This window comes from Echinococcus granulosus (genome assembly GCF_000524195.1).
Source record: "Echinococcus granulosus chromosome Unknown EG_S00002, whole genome shotgun sequence".
Lineage (NCBI taxonomy): Eukaryota > Metazoa > Platyhelminthes > Cestoda > Cyclophyllidea > Taeniidae > Echinococcus > Echinococcus granulosus.
Genome location: NW_020170382.1, coordinates 3,128,626 through 3,151,041, shown reverse-complemented (window position 1 = coordinate 3,151,041; position 22,416 = coordinate 3,128,626). Strand labels below are relative to the sequence as shown.

General features: G+C 42.8%; 4 protein-coding genes across 4 annotated transcripts in view; 2 read left to right on the top strand and 2 right to left on the bottom strand. All coding sequences in view use genetic code 11, as the record gives it.

Moving 5' to 3' along the window:
- EGR_00668 (hypothetical protein) overlaps positions 1 to 917 on the bottom strand; it is a gene marked incomplete at both ends in the record, with an annotated part of 2,570 nt that extends 1,653 nt beyond the window's left edge. The window contains 2 exons of the mRNA XM_024489917.1: positions 246 to 422; positions 878 to 917. Coding sequence (XP_024355914.1) covers positions 246 to 422; positions 878 to 917 — 217 coding nt within the window. The remainder of the gene's footprint in view (positions 1 to 245; positions 423 to 877) is intronic.
- Positions 918 to 5,213: 4,296 nt separating this feature from the next.
- On the bottom strand, positions 5,214 to 8,118 carry EGR_00667 (Tubulin alpha-1C chain; the record flags this gene model as incomplete). The annotated part of the gene is made up of 3 exons (XM_024489916.1): positions 5,214 to 5,925; positions 5,992 to 6,686; positions 8,104 to 8,118. 3 exons carry the CDS (start codon positions 8,116 to 8,118, stop codon positions 5,214 to 5,216), a joined length of 1,422 nt encoding a protein of 473 aa, XP_024355913.1.
- A 1,925-nt stretch (positions 8,119 to 10,043) lies between these two features.
- EGR_00666 (Tubulin alpha-1C chain) lies at positions 10,044 to 19,417 on the top strand (the record flags this gene model as incomplete). The annotated part of the gene is made up of 17 exons (XM_024489915.1): positions 10,044 to 10,157; positions 10,334 to 10,490; positions 10,568 to 10,681; positions 10,758 to 10,856; positions 10,928 to 11,100; positions 11,173 to 11,341; positions 11,430 to 12,034; positions 12,103 to 12,212; positions 12,287 to 12,436; positions 14,458 to 14,596; positions 15,518 to 15,740; positions 15,815 to 16,229; positions 16,298 to 16,958; positions 17,716 to 17,835; positions 17,911 to 18,133; positions 18,216 to 18,634; positions 18,677 to 19,417. The coding sequence occupies 17 exons, from the start codon at positions 10,044 to 10,046 to the stop codon at positions 19,415 to 19,417; spliced, it is 4,632 nt and encodes a 1,543-aa protein (XP_024355912.1).
- A 1,776-nt stretch (positions 19,418 to 21,193) lies between these two features.
- On the top strand, positions 21,194 to 22,378 carry EGR_00665 (Tubulin alpha-2/alpha-4 chain; the record flags this gene model as incomplete). Its single annotated transcript, XM_024489914.1, has 3 exons — positions 21,194 to 21,834; positions 21,915 to 22,329; positions 22,367 to 22,378. 3 exons carry the CDS (start codon positions 21,194 to 21,196, stop codon positions 22,376 to 22,378), a joined length of 1,068 nt encoding a protein of 355 aa, XP_024355911.1.
- Positions 22,379 to 22,416: the final 38 nt, after the last annotated feature.

Genomic DNA, 22,416 nt, shown 5'->3' with positions numbered 1-22,416 from the left:
TTGGTGTCGTTAATTTTGCTGCTTGTTTTATTGACAGTTAATTAACTATGTTGGATTCTAATTTTGTCATTCTTGCTTTTAACAGCACAGAAAATGGCGTAATTTGATGCCTATTTATATTGTTAAATTTCCCTGAAACCATAATTATATAGCTTGGAACATACCAACTTTATGTATATCATTCAAATCTGAAACAGACGGTCGCAGACAGTTTAGTGGGTGAATATGTCAAAGGAATTAATTACTTTTTAAGTGGTTTGTGTTCTTCAGACCTCTCTTTCTCACAGCAGCACGTAAAACAACTGCAAAGACCTTTGCCACAGTCTGCCAGATATGAACAGCAGGGACAACAGTAGCATGCGCAGCAGAAGATCGCAATTGCCGCAGCAATAAGACAAATGGTTGTGATAAGTGGCCACCACCTGATAAAGTGAAAGATCAAAAACAGGTGACTTTAAACTTTCCAAGAGCCCGCCGTATGGTTTAAAGACGAAAATTCAAGTGCTTTCCTGGTCACGACGGCACCGTGAAGAATGTGCTTATGCAATATGAAACGAGTGTTAAAAAACGAATTATTGTCACGACACACCTTCGATTGTAGCAACACTTTTTAGGAGATCCACAACAGTCTACGCTCCAGAAGAATCCACTTCTATCTTCGCACTGTGTGGACCCTAGAATGCAAAAATTTTTGCAAACTTAACTTCTTGAAAAACCCGTTTTGAAACGAATAAAATTGCCTGCACTTTGCATTCATTGTCATTTATTACCTCTTAGACAGATTCTTTTCTTATTTGACCGCAACACTGCTGTAAATGAATTAAGTATTAGCCATACGCAACAAAAAAGTGCAATTTAGGTATTTTCCTAACCTTACATCCTACATATGGAACTGAAAACTCATAATACTGTGGCATGCCTCTTGTGCGCTAACGTAGATTATTGCTTCTTTGTTAGAGACTTAAAATACAACAAAATTGTCATCCATTATTTGAGATGGTTTGTTTGAGTGTTTCAAATGGGAAAGTTATGAAGCCGCCTGAAGACGAATCACTCATTCAAAAATAGTGACAATAGGCACGGATGGCAAGCGTCTTAGTTTACGCCAAGATTGTGCATAGAGTTAGATGTACAAAATTAAGTGCCGTAGTTGCTCACATTGTTAATCGATTGAAATTGGGCTTTACAAAACTAAACATTGGCTGAATGTGGGATTCTGCTATACAGCAGCGTGTAACTCATGGTTGCCTTGGAGTTCCTGTTTACGACGAGGTTATTAGTGCAGAAACAGGTCATTTAAAGTGTGTGCAATTTCATGATTTATAAAAGTGAATGATTTAATATTTAAAATCGCAATCTTAAAGTAACTTAGTCGGGTCTTTGGCTCATACAACTAACCTGCATTTGGCTCAGGTAAAAGTGGCATATGAAATTACAATAATAAGTATAAAGTACTTAGTCATGAAAGTTTTGTAAGAACCGGACTAGTTCTTAAATTTTTATTGTTTTGCTGAGCAATTCCCACTAGTTCGGTTGAACAATTTGTTACTTAATCAAAACAATCACACTCTTTTGCAAAATTAGTTTTTTTTTTCGTTACGGCATTTGAATATTTAGGAATGCCTGAAAAGAATGTACGAGTCTAACTTTCAGAAATGAGCAGGTTGAAGTAACAGATTTAAGTTAACCCAAAAGTTTTTTTCCAACATACCGCACTTTTTGGCCTGTGCACCACAAAGGAGGGCAGCTAGAGCCAGAAGACACATCCAACACAGCCGAAACTCCATGCCTCTCGAGATGCTTAGTAAATGTGAGCTGCAGTAAGCAATGAGATATCGTCACATGCGCTCAGATTCAGATCCAACCGCCTCATTGGCTTTTTCCTCAAACTCCAACCTCTCGCCTAGAAACACCCTCTCATCAACTCACGCTTCTGTGTGCACCTCAGAATGCATGTGTGTAGGTGTGCACAAGTATGTCTTGCAGTGCCAAGTTAGCAAACTCAATATCGTGTTCTCTTCTAGGTGTTAGATAATGATGTGACGAAAACGTCTAGCTTCGCCGATAATTCCTTCTTAGATGTAATTGAGCTGCATTAAGAGGGACAAGTATGCTTCATTACACTCAATTATTCAATTGACCCAGGTGTCGCAACCGTTTCTAAACCTTTCATAATATGTAGTGACAAGGCATTTATGCCTTCATTGAGGTAAATGGGCATTTTTGTCGTTAGTTTGTGGCAGATAATGGCTAGTGTGGCTCTCCACCATAATTGATTCCTTTGAATGATATTCTACTTTGGACTGCCTCGGTACTAAGCGCGAGCCAGTTTTTACGAATTACAATTGTTTATTAATGAATGACATTGTGTTTGTCATCTCCACAGGCAATTTATTCTCTTGCACAGTTTTATCGTAAGCAGGATGGTTATGGTTCGCGCTCTACACGCTAGCTAAATGTCGTCAAAATTAACTGTTGTATTGGTAAGTTAGCAACCACCAGGTACAGACCCCCAATTGAACATCTTGGAAACATTCAGGCTATCAAATCACCTGTCTTACTGCTAAGTAGCCAAGTCTTTCATGACCGTGTCGTGGTGTGCTGCACTTCAAGCGTTTGCAGATTTTGCATCCCCCGGCAGAGGAGGCTTTGTTAGGGTACCTAGACGTCGTGAAAGTGTCTGTCACCTTGAACGATGGTGGATGGATTCCATTGATCCACGATTTACCGGATTTACCACCTGCCACTTGTCTGTAGAAGTATTACTGCAGAAGTGCTCATCTTTTCTGGATGTTTCTAGTACACCTTACCACTAATCAAATGGACTACAAAGCATAGATTTAACGTGTCAGGTTATCGGTGCGGTACCTACTATTATGATGTGTGCTGGTCGGCCAAGCGCACCTGATGGATGTGATTTGAGGTTCTCTGCTCCACGGATTGAGTTCAAATGGATGCCAGACCTACGCTTATTTAAATTTGCACAGTTATCCCTTTATTCTGTAAAGTCAAAAGTTTTACGTACTTCCACTATTTTATCCCCTCCTTGGGATAACTCACTGACACCTGACCAAGAAGGACGGATTCTTCTGCAATAACAGTGTCAGCGGGTGTATTTTAGGTTGGCACCTTGTCATCCTCAGGTGCATATCTAATATCCGGGAGAGTGAGGTCTCCCACCGGTTGAGAGATCAAGGAAAACCGTGTACACGATGAAGCGTTTTTTTTTTCTCATTTGTGTCAAGCAAAGTGGTGCAACAGGTGAGAGTGCGAATTAACTTATTCCAATTTACTCATTTTATCGCAATTTTGTGCCACAAATCTTCAAGCAAAGTAACATGGAGTCCAATGTGTTTACAAATTAGGTCTTGTCACCTAATTGAGTAACAGAAAGTACTGTCATAAACTTGACAGATGCAACATCAAAGTCGCGCAGAGCTGACAAGGTTGACCTTGCTGATCCTATCCTCTCTTGGACCGCTCATACTCCAGCTTTTATCCAAAGCACAAATTCTGCCGTACAAAACCCGAATTTGTAATGTGGCCAGTGGGATACAAATGGTTTTCGTGTCGAACCGGGACGTCGGGATTTGCAAAATTGATTAATAAATTTCAAGGAATACAAATCGCAGTCATTGTTTTGCTTAGTTGCCCACCGCTACATTTATAATTCCATCTCGACAGCTTCAAGATAGAAAGATTTGTAACAACGCCTGACCATTCATCTTTGGTCAAAAGGCCAAAAAATGTCTTATCACTCACCAAACGCTCTCTAGTTGAATTTACGGCTATTTGCGAGGCCAGAGTTGGCCTTAACGAGCTAAATGTTACCAGGAAGAGTTACTGTACTATGGACGAGGTCATCACTGATAGAGATACAGCTATCCTTGCGGAGTTTACAGCATTCAGGTATCTAACCCATGCTACTTGTGACACCGCCACAGACCGTTATAAAAGGCAAAGTGTCCTCTGCAAGACGCTTTAGTCACCTGGTGGTTTGAATGAGGTACATGCTTGAGGAATTGCTTTCTGGTAAGGGTCTTCTATCATTCTCCATGAGGCACCAGCAACGGGGTATGCCTTAACCGAGATTAGGCATGCTAGAAATGAAGATGTAGTTCACCTCAAACTAAGTGAGAGTTAGTTCCTCATTAAACGCGCATTCCATTTGCAAAGGAGCCCCATACTCAGATGAATTTAACCATATTTCGAAGATCGTCTTAAGATTAGCATTCAATTCTGTTGAAGTATAAAGCAAAACTTTCTTTTACATCTTATTGCATTTGATGGCAGTAATAGAAAGCATCGAACTCAATAAATTGCCAGGAGGACTTGTGCCTAAGCTTTGGAGTTTCGGTGGCTTAAAACTGTCTTAAAAAGATCATTTGTTGTGCATTTTTCCTTCCTTCCGGTCCAACGCCCCAAAAGGTCCTCTTCAGGCTCTCCACCTTTCTAACAAATACATTCCACCCATCAACTTCTAATCCATGTGCTCTCCTATTCGTTCCCTATTTTTTTCTGTCAGTTTCTCACCAATTAAATCCTCAGGTAATTTCACATTCCACTTCTTCGCCTACTCGATGTGGTTCGGTGATTCTGTTGTAAGGCCGAAAACTTGCCATGTGGAGGCGAATTGATACCCAAAAATGCTGCATCAAGCCTATCAAATGTGTGCATGGTAATGGTAATACCCACCTCTGGTGGTGTCACCATTGTACTAAAGGAGCTCATTAGTCTAAATGAAGTGTTTGTTTGCAAAAGTTTGAACTAATAAAGTGCCATTAAGCACTCACTCCACCAACTGACTCATTTCATCGGAATTACAACCAAAAAAATTCTTCAAGATGCTGTTAAGCAGAATTGGTTGAGCTTACGATAAGGTGTTCCCTGAATGATTCAGCAAACTCCTTCCACACCTTTTTTTGGTCATAATTTAGGGATTTCTCACGAAGAGTTTCTATCAAATACTACTGATGCCCCTAATTAGGTGACACTTTCTTAGTTTTAGAGTCTAAGAAATAAATCATTGTGCCCTAATTCTATCGAAACTTCTCTGTTACGATAGTTTCAAAGCGGCTATCAACATAGAATACAGTAGGAGGCTAGGACTAGTCAGCTACATTGTATATATACTGTTTTCATATATCCAAAGACAACCATTGACGAACAGGGAAACAAATTCTCCAATGGCAATACCGTGTGGAAAATACTCCTCAATACTCTTCCTCTTCCTCGCCTTCACCTTCCACACTGTCTTGTCCGACCTCCTCGTAGTCTTTTTCCAGAGCTGCTAGGTCTTCACGAGCTTCAGAAAACTCACCCTCCTCCATGCCTTCGCCGACGTACCAGTGGACAAAGCAGCGCTTGGCATACATCAGATCAAATTTATGATCCAGACGAGCCCAGGCCTCAGAAATTGCTGTCGTATTGGAAATCATTGCAAGTGCTCGCTGAACCTTTGCTAGGTCGCCGCCTGGAACCACAGTGGGAGGTTGGTAGTTGATGCCAACCTTAAAACCAGTGGGGCACCAATCGACAAACTGAATGGTTCTCTTGGTCTTGATGGACGCGATTGCTGCATTGACTTCCTTCGGGCCAACATCTCCACGGAAGAGAAGACAGCAGGACATGTACTTTCCGTGGCGTGGGTCGCACTTCACCATCTGATTAGCTGGTTCAAAGCAGGCGTTGGTGATTTCAGCAACGCTGAGCTGTTCGTGGTAGGCCTTCTCAGCCGATATGGTGGGTGCATATGTGACCAGGGGGAAGTGAATTCTTGGATAGGGCACCAGGTTTGTCTGGAATTCAGTCAAGTCCACGTTGAGTGCTCCATCGAATCGTAGGGATGCCGTCATTGAGCTCACGATCTGACCCATGAGTCTGTTTAAGTTGGTATAGGTCGGACGTTCAATGTCTAGATTGCGTCTAAAGAGGAAAAGTTGCATTAAGTCAGCAATCAAAGGTGAATGGTTGCAGATGCGAGATACTTACCTGCAGACGTCATATATGGCTTCGTTGTCGAACATTGCTGCGCAATCCGAGTGTTCAATTGTGGTGTGAGTGCACAGAATCGCATTGTATGGTTCGACTACAGTCGAAGAAATTTGCGGAGCTGGGTAAATGGCAAATTCAAGCTTCGATTTCTTGCCGTAGTCCACACTAAGACGTTCCATTAGAAGAGATGTGAATCCAGAGCCGGTCCCACCTCCGAATGAATGGAAGACGAAAAAGCCCTGAAGACCAGTGCACTGATCAGCCAGTTTTCGAGTACGATCCAGCACTAAATCGACAATCTCCTTGCCAACGGTATAATGACCGCGTGCATAGTTGTTAGCAGCATCTTCCTTGCCAGTAATGAGTTCGTCGGGATGGAAGAGTTGACGATACGTTCCCGTGCGGATTTCATCCACAACAGTGGGTTCCAAGTCGACAAAGAGGGCTCGGGGGACGTGTTTCCCTGCCCCGGTCTCGCTAAAGAACGTCTCATATGAGTCATCACCACCTCCAATGGTCTTGTCACATGGCATCTGACCATCGGGTTGGATTCCGTGCTCAAGACAGTAGAGTTCCCAGCAGGCGTTTCCAATCTGACAACCACCCTGACCAATATGTATGCTGATGCATTCACGCATTGTGTTGAGGTGTTTGTGGAAAAGGCGTCCCAAACGCTGACGGAGCAGGAATGCCTAGGGGTACGAAGGGGAACCGTTAGAGGGGGTTGCCTTTATATACCCTCCCGGTGGCCTTGAATTCTAGCCCTTTTTGGCCAATCGGATAATGCAGGTTGTCATGGTGAGTCACGGGTTTCCGTAAATCTGACCAATGGCCTTTGAAAACTTATCGATTGGTTGGGGGTCTCACGAGCAAATCACGTGATTGGTCACTTGAAGGAGCAAAAACCCAATCTCCTTTTTAGGAAGGAATTATCGGATGCAGGTTCAGTAAAAAAAAATAATTTTGCATGAAGAGGTGATTTTGACACCTCGAAAATAAGGTTTATGCTGACCAACCATGGACATTGTGAGGGCATTTAATGGCGGGGAATTAGTTAAAATATGGATTAAAAAGCGCTTAAAGAAACTACCACATCATTGTCGACCGAAGTGGCAATAATTCAGTCTGGTAATTTAGAAGTGACAATAAAGCCTGTTTTCAAATGACTTGAGAGTTAAGGATTCTCTCACTCGGCCCCTTTAACTACTTTTGCTTGTCAGGAGATTTATCAACTTATAAGTAGGTGGGAAGATGGATCCCTCCAAAGGCCAAAATGTGAACTCGATGAAGTGATGCTACTTCATGACCCAGCAAGACACTTTTGTGAATCACAAATTGGTAGAAGAAGAGAGTGGATATTCTGACTTGTACATCTTAAAGGGAAAAGTAGCTAAAAATGAATCCATAAGAAAGCAATTCGAAGGTCTTCCATGATAACTTCGTAATAAAAGCCGTACTTAAATGTAAAATTCCCTTTTTCCTTATAAAAGCACAATGGTTTAGGTTACCTAGCCTTCTGCAGCTATTCTAACCTATGAGCTATATACTTGGTTTCTTTTTGAGGGGGGAGGGAGGGAGGAGTGATGCCATTTTGCATCCCTTTCTAGATATTCCCTTTACGTGGGAAGCTTTTGTTGTACAATTGATAGATGGGATGTCGAAGCCTTTTTTGTGTACCCATTGCCTTTCACCCCTGTCATATTGATTCAGCTGGGTGTCACGAGGGTCTTAAGGTTCACGTGGCACGTGTCGCTGTCGTTCAAGGTTTTTGCTTATATAAAAGGTTTAAAACGCCCAAAAAGACAAAAGATGCTAATCATAGTTTTCCCAGGGCAACAAGTTTTGCATAAATTAATGAGCCCTTCGTTCCTGTTATTCGGGTAGGTTCGTTACCATGATGTGTATGACTTGAGACGGTTCCTGTTCTTTCCATTTTTTGCCAAAAGACTAATTCCCCAAATTATTGTGACAAAAATTTCTCAAAAAAGAATTGCTAACTGGGCAAACATAGAGGAAATCGCCCCTCCACCTGCTTATTTTATTAACCATTCCTCGGTTATGGGACTCGTGCAACCAAACCACTCGTCCCTGATTCACCTCTCTACTTACCTGTCCACCTTTCATGTGTTATAATCAACAGATATAAGGACAGGTGTGGAGGAATGTTTCGTAGTATTTCGGCTATTATGCTCTTTTCTCCCCCAGTACCAAAACTTTCGATCGGGAAGATTGGTTAGAAGCCATTATTTACTGTGTTAATGCGGAATTTTGCAAGTGACCAGAGATTTATGGGGGAATCAAAGTACTTCTCCTCTCTACGAATCTGCGACGTCTTCTCATTCGCAACGTCGTCTGTTCAATCAGCCCGCCCACCACCAAGAAGGGTGGATTTAAACAAATGAATACTAAAGTATTTCACCATTGCTAGTTTTCGTCAATCCAAATCGTCACTTTGTAGACATGAAAATAATGTAAAATCATGTTTTAAGCACCTCCAACGTCGCCTTTGTTTACTTTTTAATACATTAGCTGCTTGTTTAACTCTCGGCTTTGTTAAAGGAGCCGATTAGGTACCCCGCCATTCCACTTTCTCTAGGCGGCATTGCCTCCGGGCCATGCCTGTAGCCCCAAGCCCCAAGCCCCACTGCATGTTGTTAATGCGCGTTCTGTCCTGGTACTATGCCTTCTTCTTCTTCTTTGATGGCATTAAAATACTCGGGCTATTCAGTCTCCACGGCTTGTATGTTTTGGCAGTAGGTCCACGGCCCCAAGCCTGGTAGAAAAAGAGGAAACTATCCTAATCACTTCATAAAATTGCCAAACCTTATGATTAGGGAGGGAAGGAATCCATTAAAGGTGGTTGGACCTACAGAAACTAAATTTTGGCAGCCAAATCAATTTTTGTGATAAGCGGTAAACAACTAAACCGACACTCAGCTGTTCAATGCAAGATTTATTTTAAGCGTTAAGGCTCCAAGTACTTAAATGAAGATTTGAAAAACATCGTAAGCAAATTTTATGATTTAAATGTCTTAAGTAGTTAGGCCGCATTTAAATGAGAATGATTCGACAAGAATGATTAGACACTGCAAGCCTTGGGAAGCTACCTCAAAGAATTTCGCTATTGAACGCCTTTGCTTTTATGCCAATTTTCCTTATGGATGTCAAGTTGCATATAAATTGCACTCATTATAGAGCGACGTCTAGTTTGAGCAGCGCAAAATCAGTGAAACCTTGCGTTGAAGGATACGGCAACTACGGAACAACAGATACATGAGAATCGACTGCTTACCTGGGTTCAAATGTCCTCTTACTTCATTTGTATTTCTCTATACTCTTTCGAACTGTGAATGCTCTCAATGCACCAGTGCTGTTATAATAACTGAAACAGGCGAATGATCAAGGAAAGCACGTGGAACGACACTAAAGGAGAAAGGTGATGTGTATAATTTTGTATGGCTGTTTACTAAACAACACAAAATATAACCTTTTCAGCGGCACAATCTTTAAACTATGCTTGCAGTTTTTAATCCTTTTTCCAGACTGCCACAGCATATTATTTCTTCAGGAAACGCCTGTATCGTTGAACATTAATCAACGTAAATCATTTGCAACTGACAACGTAAGTGGTAGTGGAAGCAATTATTCTGCGCTTTTAATGATGTAAACAATTTAGCAAAACAAACACTATTAGTGCATGAATTAATTTGTATCTGTGTGTAAATCACTTTAGGAAATTGGTCAACTATTGTCATGGAGCCATAATGTGCCCAAAGCTATAGAGGTTGAGATTTAAACAATAATTGTAATTAGGCTAAAGTTTACAATTGCCTGAATGTCATATTATTAGCGAATTTTTGAAAAGTATCCTTTTGTTTGGTTGTTCCAATTCATACCAATCAGCTGATTAGCTTATTTCGCTCGACTCGCGTTGTTTTTATTTTCCTGAGTTTGGTTAGCCGCTGGATAGACGTAATAAGTATGTAGCTTCGTGAATAAATGTAAAATGCTGATTAGATTGTGCCACTTCTACTTGATTTGTTCCGATAATGTCCTGTAAACATGTGGAGAATTTTCTCGCTGTAAGGACAAATTTCGTAGCGGTGGACGCAATTTTACATTTCGTTGTGTTCCCCATATCTGAAAAGGCAATAAAATATAAAGTACGTATGGTTAGTTGCTTTTGTGACTGATTTGCTCTCCGAAATATTTGTGGATGTAATACGCAGAAAGTGTGAGGTTTGTGCTCACCTGGCTTTGTATACGTTTCGATATCTAATGGGGTAATCTGAAGTGAACTTTTGCAACAACTTCAAAATTCACTTTTTGCTTCTTGCAGTCCTCCCTGTCGTGCTATTATTGTCATGGCTTTCCACTCAATTCTCCAAGAAATGGGCCAATTTCGTTATTGGCATGTGCTCATTGCATTCATTTTTCCTGTTTCACAAATCAACATATTGAAGACCATGTAAGATCCAATCCAGATCATCAAATTTGTGAGTTTGTTCTGCGGGGTTATGCTCTACTTTTCGTTGTTGCAACACTTAAGAAGCATGCCCTCTTAAAACTTCAGCCATTTGTCTCGATCAAGGTGAGCTTTACTGCTCCATTTGCCGCGATTTCGTTTACAGCGAGCGCATTGAGGCGGCTTACAGAAATGCTTTGTCACTGTATGCGAATAAGTTCGGTGAGTGTGTAGCTCGGTATCGCTTCGTCCTTTCAAAATATTTTAAGGTTCTTTTACGTACGTTCTCACCTTTTAGGTCGATCTGAGCGCCCTTGGCGGCCATCCTATAAAGAATTGGAGTATGTTCCTTATTTGAAGTCGGTTTGCCTGCCACCATCAGCTTCACACTCACGGCGTGAGTCTTGTGACGTTTCACTTTTTCTAATCCCGTTGTTTTAATCACCTTCCTTGATGTGTATTTTTTAGAAACGCGAGGCCTCGTTAATATGGGCAACACTTGTTTCCTAAACGTTGTTGTGCAAGCTCTTACACATACTCCAGTTTTGCGTGACTTTTTGCTATCAGACCTTCATCGATGTGACAATCCAACTCGGTCTCGTAATTGTTTAGCCTGCGAAATGATAAGAATCACCCAGGAAGTGCGTTATTTCTAGTCTCAAGCTCATTTCTGTCAGAAAACTTGGGACTTATGAAGTGGCCCTGCGTTTCAGATTTACCGACCCGTTCTAAGTCCTTATGTACCAAGCAATCTCCTACACTCAATCTGGTTGCATGCGCGTCATCTCGCAGGCTACGAACAACGCGATGCTCATGAGTTTCTCATTACCCTTCTCACCCTCATCCATTCACATTTGGTTGGTGAACAGGCACCAAGAGAGGGTTTGTTCCCCGCCTCAGCTTCCGGGCGCTTTCTTTGACTATCACGTTATATCTACTTTTTTTCTTAAGTACAAATATTTTTTAATAGATGATACAGACGAGACTTTGCAACATCATGATGGAAGTTCAACGACCTCCTCGACTAAACGTCGTTGGCATGATAGTGAAAAAATGGTGGCAAGTAACGAGGGAAGTAGGGGTGTCTCCCCTGAGTGCCTCTCCAATTCCTCTCAACACGAAAAAAAATTCAAATCCTCTCCCTCCTCGGTCACCTCTAGCATTACGGGGGAAATGGATGAGCGAAGCGCACCAACTTCGCCTGTTTCAACATCGTCGGATCGCACAGAGATTGTCACCAATGGCAGCAATAATAACAATAGTCGTGGTGCCATTCACACCACCACCGACACCAACTGTGACTGCATTGTTCACCAAGTTTTCTTCGGTGACCTTGAATCAGTCATCTCGTACCGAGGCTGTGATCATCGATCCTCCACGGTGGATCCCTTTTTGGATCTTCCCTTGGACGTTGCTCAGCGAGGCTCCACCTCCTTAGCTGCTTGCCTCTCCTCCTACTTCCGTGCAGAAGCCATAGACGGTCTCCTTTTATGTTCTCAGTGTAACATTAATCGGCCTGCTGTAAAACAGTTTTCCCTCCTCCATCTTCCCACTGTGGTTTGCTTTTATCTAAAGGTTTGGTACTGTGTCTTAAATTTGTAGCCTAGATATAAGCTCTTTAGAACCAGTGCTTTTCCTTCCAGCGATGCCATCACGACACGAAAATCAATACGTCTATCAGCTTTCCTGTGGAGCTGGATCTGACACCATTTGTGGCACAACTTGCTGATCGTCAATCCGCCTGGCATGACAGGTAAGCTGGGAAAGGAAAACTCTCTGTGGGCTGTTTTTGTGATCTTTTCATGATGGTGGTCTTGGTGCCTGTAGGTACTCCTTGTACGCGGTTCTGAATCACAGCGGGCAAACGAATTCAGGCCACTACACAGCGTTCATTCGTTCAGGCCCTGGATGCTGGTGTCTCTGTGATGATCAGAAGATTGTTCCGGTCACTCTGGAGCGTGTTTTGACCACTGATGCGTATGTCCTACTTTACCACAAAAACTTCCTTGCCTCCACTTCCCCTTCGCCAAATACATCCACCAGCAGCGCCACCGCCCCCTCTGGACCTTGAGGTGCAAAGTAAACGATCTTCCGTCTGTGCAATACCTAATGTACTCTCCTCTCCTCATTCCCAATTCGGATGTGTGTAAAAGGTGACAGACCTTGTGCATTTATCCTTCGTAACTGATCAATGGATTATGAACTGACTGCGAATGCTTGCAATTGTCGATAATTTTATGTCTTCTTACCCCCTCCTTCCCTTTATGCCTATCTCGTATGGACTGTTTCGTTTGCCTCACCTCTCTACTTTGTAGCTTCGTTTGCAAATCTCATTCCCCTTTCCAACCCTCTGTGGCCGGTTATGCGTCTGATTTTTTTCTCAACGTTTCTTTCCTGTCCTCATTACTGCTCAATCACGCCTTTTTCGACCAAATTTCTGGGTACTTTTCTGCTTCGAAGCTATTGCATGATTGGACCAATGTTTTTTGAGGTCTCTTGTGCATACTCGAGGTGTCTTGAACCATTCCTCAGCATGTAATAAGGCATGTGCAGAAGACACTGTCGTCAAGATGGCGGTACTGAAGCGCCTGTGCAGTTCAAATACCGTCTTGTGGCACAATCTTCCCCCTTCTCAAGCATCGTCCTCGATGCCTCTTATCGAGCTGGTAACTGCTATAAGTTGATGTCTTGAGACCAGAGGGCATTCAATCTCAATGTCAGTGATGCATCTCTTCCTCAGCTCCGTCCTCTGTCAAAGTGGGGGAGGTGTCGAGACTATTGATTTTTACCCAACAATTATTTGAATTTACTTAAAGTGTACCCATGATCCCATATCTAACCTCTTCCAGTTCATAAACACCACCACCCTTGTCTTAGCTCAGGTTTTCCTCGCGGCTGACTGCGGAGCAGCTGTAATGGCTTCACGGTGGAATCCGAGTTAACACTGTATAAATCTGTTATAAGAGACGTTTTTTGATGAAGCATTCAAGGGCTGCATCCGTATGGCTTACGAGACATGAATTGTAGTAGATTAACATTTAACGACGCCGCACAGCTATTTTCTTTATCATCCTGGCGTCCTATGCCTTCCCTTTCATGTCTTCAGAGTTGACGGATTCGACTTCAAAGAACGATAGGCTCAATTTCATTAGCCAGTTTTAAATTCCAAATGCTACCAAAGAAAGGAGTCTGATGTGGATGGTCGAATCCATGGCGACAACTGACTGGGGGAATATAGAAACTGCGTTGATTTCTGCCAACTTCCTCAGTCTTGAATCCTTCATTTTATCCACTAATGAAGCGATAGTGGGTTTTGAATATTTAAAAGCGCTCCTTAAGGAACTGCCGTGGCCAGAGCAATCTGTGTTGTGACCGAAGAAAGTCTTTAGGCAAATGTTTCCATGGGAGGAAATTTGCACAACAAACGTGCTCGCTGTCGAGGATCGTTCAACCTTTAGCACTACTTTCCAGATAAGTCTTTTCTAATGTACTCAATCTATAAGATTTCAGAATAAAACCACCACCACTGATGAGATGGATAACATCCATCCTTGGATGTAACTGCATTGTTATCTTAACTCTCACCTGGAGGTAAAAGATAATTAATGGAAAGACCTGAATCGGTCGAAGAAGAAGAGTGGCGACATTAATATGAAGGGGGCGATATGATACAACCCAAGCGGCTAGATACTTTGTCTAAGTAAAAGATCTCTTCATTCACCTCAAGTTTTACTCCTGCTTGTTGTCATGGCCTCCCAGTCTCCCAGTTCCTCTATATGTTGATAGGAAATTCTCTTCGAAATTGATGTATCGTGTTTCCACTTCAGAGGGGACCTGAGGTGCTGCGTAGCAATCCGTGGTTCAATTATCTATTTAACTCTGCATGCTTTCCAGTCCCTGCGATTTAGTCACCGGCTTCACCTCGAGCTTTCATAACGACTGTTTCAAACACCTCATCGATGGTCCTGTCGGTACATCTGTGACAATCTTGACCGTAGTGCTTGCAAGCTTTCCCGATCTCCCACCCAGTCAGCCGTTTCCACGATCAAACGCCTGATCCTGGATGTCTGGCTGATGCACAAAAACCACCTGCTGTGTGGTGAAATTGAACAAGAGACCAATCTGTCCGTGGCAAGGGTGAGCACAGAAGTCTGTCCGACGCTGGTATTGCGACAGCATTCAGATTTTCACTAGCACAGTAGACTCGAATCCTGCGTTGATTTGAAGGAGCGGTTTGGGAAGGAACATCAGGATTGCCGTAGTAAGCGATAATGTGGAAAAATAAACATATTTCTACTTAATAAAGCGTATTTTTTTTCTTAAAATAAACTCAAAAGTTCCTTTTTTATTATGATTATCCAAGAGTGGAACTGGCTGGTGCACATCTGATTTCACCCATTGATTACAATAGGTTAACTACTATTGTCATTGTAAGGATCTGGATGGAGCTTCGAATTCACGACCTGTGGGTTAACAGCTAAATGTTTAAATTTCCAATCCCTGGCTACTGTTGTTGTTATATGGTGTACAACAATTGTTCCAGATTTCACAATCAAGGCCTCTGGAATAGCCTTTGAAGACAATACATTACTCCAACTACCCATTTCGTAGGCCACGTTGATGCACATTTAATTACTGGGTTGGCTTATTCATGTGTTTGATGAATCATGTCTTGAGAGCACATTACTCACAACGTGACAACACAAAGGTGACTTGTAAATTGTCTTTAGCCCTGACAACCATCTGTTATCGACAAGATAAAAGGCTTAGAAAGAAAAAGAATCCATTTGTAATATCATGAAGGACATTCTTGAGCACTCTGAGTATTTCATTCTGTTGATGGCTCACTAACCAATCACCGTCCATCTGGGTTATTGATTTTATCAACTCCTATCAGCTGTTTATTATTGTTCGATCGATTAGAAGAATTCAAAATAAGGCTTGACTCCTTGACTTAAACTTTTCCCAAACTTTCCTCATCATGGTTAGTAGTTACTTGTCACATTACTGAATTCACATTGTTATTATTAATCTCTACCGGAATTTAATTTTTTTTAGCGGGAAGTCATAAGTATTCATATCGGTCAGGGCGGTGTGCAGATGGGCAATGCCTGCTGGGAGCTCTATTGCCTAGAGCATGGTATCCAACCGGACGGTCAGATGCCCAGTGACAAGGTTCTGGGTCACAGTGATGATTCATTCAGCACCTTTTTCAACGAAACCGGAGCTGGCAAACACGTCCCACGTGCTGTGATGGTTGACTTGGAACCAACTGTCGTTGGTGAGTGCGAGTTTAACTATTAAAACAAAAAATCCTAAAAAACTTTCCTTTTCGAATAAATTAATCAATTTTAGATGAAATCCGAACTGGGACATACCGTCAGTTGTTCCATCCAAGTGAATTAGTGACCGGGAAAGAGGATGCAGCTAATAACTATGCGCGTGGACACTATACAGTGGGAAAGGAAATGGTCGACCTAATATTGGACAGAATACGGAAGCTGACCGACTGTTGTAGTGGTCTCCAAGGCTTCTTGATCTTCCACTCCTTCGGTGGTGGAACGGGCTCGGGTTTTACTTCCCTCCTGATGGAACGCATCAGTGTTGACTACGGAAAGAAATCTAAGCTCGAGTTTGCAATCTACCCAGCTCCCCAAGTGTCAACTGCGGTCGTTGAACCCTACAACTGCATCCTCTGTACCCATGCCACTCTAGAACATTCGGATTGCGCTTTCATGGTCGACAACGAGGCAATATATGATGTGTGCAGGTAGTGCTGATGTAAACTTTGTTTTGTTTAAAAGGATATTTGTTTTTCATGCATGTTTTCCATCAAAGGCGGAATTTAGATATTGAACGACCCACCTATACAAATCTGAATCGATTGATAGCTCAAATGGTTAGCTCAATCACCGCGTCTTTGCGTTTCGATGGGGCACTCAATGTCGACTTAACCGAGTTTCAAACCAACTTAGTTCCCTACCCTCGTATTCACTTTCCTCTCGCTTCCTATGCTCCTACCGTGTCTGCAGAAAAGGCCTACCATGAACAGTTGACCGTGATTGAAATTACGAATGCCTGCTTTGAACCAGCCAATCAAATGGTAAAGTGCGACCCACGCCATGGAAAGTATATGGCCTGTTGCATGCTCTATCGAGGAGATGTTGTTCCCAAGGATGTAAACGCAGCAATTGCATCAATCAAGTCCAAGAGAACTATCCAGTTTGTCGATTGGTGTCCCACTGGCTTCAAAGTTGGTATTAACTACCAGCCTCCCACGGTGGTTCCAGGTGGTGACCTGGCAAAAGTTCAGCGAGCCGTCTGCATGATGAGTAACACGACAGCGATTGCAGAGCCATGGGCTCGTCTAGACCACAAATTCGACCTAATGTATGCAAAAAGAGCCTTCGTTCATTGGTACGTTGGTGAAGGCATGGAAGAGGGCGAATTTTCGGAGTCTAGAGAGGACATGGCAGCTCTGGAGAAGGACTATGAAGAGGTCGGAACTGACACCTTGGAAGCTGAAGGCGATGAAGAAGAGGAATACTAGGCATTGTTATAAAATTTTTAGCAATTTCTTTATCTCACATTCACTCGTTTTTCACTTTTTTACACTTTGTTTTATATTTGCCCGTCATTTTAATAAACCTGTTTAACAGAGCCCTTTGGTCCCAGAGCATCCCGACTTGGTTTAGCAAAAGGGGGGCGTCAATAGTATACGGGTTTTTTGAATCAGCTCTACAAGCTGTGGATTTAGTATTTTGCTACTTAGGGGATTTAGGCCGCAATCAAGGTAGCACAGTGTTTTCTAATCAGCCATGCAGAATTTAGTTCTTTATTTGTTCAAATTTGGTTGCATGAACATTACCTCTTTCCGGGAGGTGCCGTTGAGAACCCATTCCCAGAATTGATGACGTAGTTTTGGGAAATTCGATTTCATATTTATCAGTGGTGCAAAAGAATAATCGAAATTATATTTGACTTGCTTTTCTAGTAAAATGGGAGGGGTGCGATCCCCCAAAAAAGCGGTTGCTGTAGGCTAGAGTAATCAAATCGAAAGGGGGTAAGACGATTCCACTTTATACCTTCTACACAAAATCTACATCGAATCTAACAATATTTGCAATTTTTTGATATAAATTCGCTAAATCCCCCCAGTTTTAAAAAAAATTCATCCCGCTTTGTTTAGAATTGCAAAAAGTAGTTCCTATCAAGTAATTCATCAAAAATCAATGATTTACTGTTTACAATTGCAGTTTAAAACCAAAATCAATGTCCCCCAATTCGGGAAAATCGATTTTCCCCAATCGCCTTTAAAAGCCTCTGAATTGCGCCAATCAATACATTTGTGCATTGTACATTTGGCTTACCGGATGGTGAGTATGCGTTTGATAGGATTTTTTTTAATTTATCGGTGAATCAGTTTTTCTACCTTTTTTTCCCTCCTCCAGCGTGAGATAATCAGCATTCACATCGGTCAAGGTGGCGTGCAAATGGGCAATGCCTGCTGGGAGCTCTATTGTCTGGAGCACGGTATTCAGCCAGACGGTCAGATGCCGTGCGAAAAGACCATTGGTGGAGGTGATGACTCATTCCAGACCTTCTTTTGTGAAACTGGAGCTGGGAAACACGTGCCCCGCGCGGTTATGGTTGATCTTGAACCTACAGTAGTCGGTAGGTTGCCGCATATGCTTCAGTGTATCTCGCACGTCATGATGGCAAAATTAGCTTTGCACCTTTTAATTGCTATTTTTAGACGAGGTGAGAACGGGAACCTACCGTCAACTGTTTCATCCGGATCAATTGGTTACTGGGAAGGAAGATGCGGCAAATAATTATGCAAGAGGTCACTATACAGTGGGAAAAGAAATGGTTGATATCATTTTGGACCGAGTGAGGAAAATGTCCGACTGCTGTACCGGAATGCAGGGCTTCCTCGTTTTCCACTCCTTTGGTGGAGGTTCAGGTTCTGGATTTACATCTCTCCTGATGGAACGACTCTCCGTTGACTATGGAAAGAAGTCTAAACTCGAATTTGCCATCTATCCAGCACCACAGATCGCTACAGCCGTTGTAGAGCCTTACAACGCTATTCTCTGCACGCACACAACCCTTGAACATTCGGACTGTTGCTTTATGGTTGACAACGAGGCTATTTATGATATCTGCAGGCAAGTTTTAGTGCTATATTTTGGTCAGATTTTTTTCTGTATTAAGGCTAATTATGATAATGCTCATTTTAGACGAAATTTAGACATTGAAAGACCAACATACACCAATCTGAACCGCCTCATAGCGCAAATTGTCAGTTCCATAACAGCCTCTCTGCGATTTGACGGCGCTTTAAATGTAGATTTGACAGAATTCCAGACTAATCTAGTCCCTTACCCACGAATCCACTTTCCCTTAGCCACCTACGCCCCCACAGTCTCGGCTGAGAAGGCATATCATGAACAGCTCAGTGTTCCAGAACTCACCAACGCTTGTTTCGAACCCGCTAACCAATTGGTGAAGTGCGACCCACGCCATGGCAAATACATGGCTTGTTGCATGCTCTATCGTGGAGATGTGATTCCCAAAGATGTGAACGCCTCGATAGCTTGCATAAAGACCAAGAGGACTATCCAATTCGTTGACTGGTGTCCTACCGGTTTCAAGGTTGGTATTAATTACCAACCGCCCACTGTGGTTCCAGGGGGTGATCTGGCAAAGGTTCAACGAGCGCTTTGCATGATCTCCAACACTACAGCAATTGCGGAGGCCTGGGCCCGCCTGGATCACAAATTCGACCTAATGTATGCCAAGAGAGCCTTCATTCACTGGTACGTTGGTGAAGGCATGGAGGAGGGTGAATTTTGCGAGGCTAGAGAAGACACAGCTGCCCTTGAAAAGGACTATGATGAAGTGGGACAGGAAACGATGGAAGGCGAAGGTGAGGGTGAGGAGGACGAGTACTAAGAGGGAAAAAGGAGGAGGAGAGAAGGGGAAGAATGCAGTATTGGCAGTGTACAAACGTCAAACTATAACGACTCAATCCTGTAAAGATACCGTGCAATTCGCGGTCAGTCTCCGCTAAATGTGATTCCTGCGAACGAGGATAATTTGCACAGCATTTATACTCTACTCCATTTTCACACTAATACAATAATCTTAGTTAAAATTTTGACCTTTTTACTTTCCTAACAATACAATTATGCGCGCCTAGAATCATGGCTGCCAACTGATTTGACATCGCTGGTGCCGAAGTCAACTGGTGTTACAAAGATGTCATTAGAATTTATTGGAGCGTCTAATTTCAGCAACAGTAATAATAATGGTACTTAGTCCATGAAACATGATTGATTTCTGCCCAAAATTCGTGCATTACTTCAGTCTATAAACCTTAAGTTCATCTTGTGTTCACAGAATTCCACTTTATCATTTCGGCTTGATAAATACTTCAATGCATTACCTTATAGATGTGATTAAATGGCAATAAGTGGTGGGGAAAATCGAAAATATTTTTCAATTCCGTCCATAGTGTTTTATTAGGCAGAATTATTAGTAATTAAACCTTGGTAGAAATGGGGACCGTCGATGTGGGAAGGGGCACATTTCGAATCAAAAAGCTCCCACGCAATTTACACATAATGTAATCTTTTGTCTTCCTCATATAGTATATTAAATGTTTTTCAATAATGAGAAACGCATTCTGAATAAATTCCACCGTGGCGTTACAGGGCTTCATCTCCATTTGTGTTGCTTCATCTCTGATTCAGGTAAGCATGGAATTTATTACAGCTGCCAAGGTTGACCTTCTAGACGTCGTTATCTCAAACAGTTCCATACGAAAATATCCGGTTCAACAGTTCTGAGAAGGCGGGTGAGGTAATTTTTCACTTAAAAGAAAATACGATAATCGCTCAAGTCAAATCAGAACTTCATGCATGACAGACGTGACAATGAACCCACCGTGCCGATACTACACGCAATTGTAAACTGTCAGTATGTTCCATTGGTAGTGCCTGGATGGTCGACGCATGCCGTGGACATATCCAGACACCGATGAGCAGTACGGTAGGCAGGTGATCAGGCAGAGACAGACAGACAATACATACAGCAAATATCAAGGACAAGCTGTGCACCTCATTGACGAAGTATGCTCAAACATTCAGCAGCAAGACTAACCATTTGAGTGGTGCAAACGCCTCATCGATGGTCCTGTCAGTACGTCAGTGACAATCTTGACCGTAGTGTTTGCAAGCTTGCCCAGTCGACAACCTTGTCAGTCAATCCCATGCTCAAACACTAAAAATTCTTCTCATGCCAGCTTTCCAAGCAGTGCAATTTCAGCTGCGGGATCTGGTCTTCTCTCTTATAAATTAAAAGTCTAGACTTGAACTCTCTTCGTAGTGTCAAACGAATCTGTCAAAATTGAATAGTGCAAGTTGGCCTTGGAAGGGGGTTAAGTACTTGAGGTACATCAGATGGAGTTCGCGAAATCTGTGGTATGAAAGAATATGCCACGTGTAGAATGCCATTTTGTGTAATTACGAACCGCACCCATGTGATGGAAGCATGACTTTTACGTGGACGATGCACACAAAACGATCGATAGCATCTGCCGTCCAAAGAAGGTTCTCTAAGGTGGGTCTGTAAAGAAATCGGAGAAAAAGTCCACGTAGAAGTGCATCCCTTTAAAGCTTCCTCACACCGTCAGTACTAGGAGGGGGTTTTCACCAACGCCACAACGCAATGCGTGAATGCATTAGCATCCACATTGGTCAAGGCGGTTGCCAGATCGGAAATGCATGCTGGGAACTCTACTGCCTAGAGCACGGAATTCAACCCGATGGTCAGAAGCCTAGCGACAAAAGCATGGGTTGCGGAGACGACTCTTTTGAGACATTTTTTCTTGAAACCGGTGCAGGCAAACATGTGCCACGAGCAATTTTTGTCGATCTGGAACCGACTGTGGTGGACGAAATTCGCACTGGAACGTACCGCCAACTATTCCATCCAGACGTGCTGATAACAGGAAAGGAGGACGCAGCTAACAACTACGCACGTGGACACTACTCGGTGGGGAAGGAGATTGTCGACTTGGTGTTGGATAGAGCTCGAAAACTGGCCGATCAATGCACTGGCTTACAGGGGTTTTTTGTATTCCATGCCTTTGGTGGTGGCACAGGATCGGGATTCAATGCCCTCATGATGGAACGCTTAAGTGTCGACTACGGAAAAAAGACAAAAGTTGAATTTTCTATCTTTCCTGCTCCTCAGATTTCAACCGCCGTGGTGGAACCCTATAACGCCATCCTTTGCACGCATTCAACCCTGGAGCACTCCGATTGTTCCTTCACATACGATAACGAAGCGATTTATGACATCTGTCGGTAAGATTCAAGCTTTGCTTTTACAAAATCGCGTAATTTCACGCTGATCGCAAAGAAACGCGTGTATATCTCTTCTTTAGAAGAAATCTCGACATTGAACGGCCGACTTACACGAACTTGAATAGACTGTTGGCTCAAGTAGTCAGTTCAATCACCGCCTCCTTGCGTTTCGACGGCGCGTTAAATGTGGACCTGACTGAATTCCAAACGAACCTAGTGCCCTATCCAAGAATTCACTTTCCCCTGGTCACGTATGCACCCACGGTGTCAGCCGAAAAGGCCTATCACGAACAATTAACTGTGATGGAAATAACCTACGCTTCTTTTGATCCAGCTAACCAGATGGTTAAATGCGACCCTCGTCATGGAAAATACATGTCCTGTTGCATGCTCTATCGGGGAGATGTAGCTCCGAAGGATGTTAATGCTTCGATTGCCTCCATAAAGACTAGGCGAACCATCCAGTTTGTCGATTGGTGTCCTACCGGTTTCAAGGTTGGCATCAACTACCAGCCTCCCACCGTGGTTCCAGGGGGTGACCTAGCAAAGGTTCAACGCGCCTTGTGTTCCATTTGCAACACG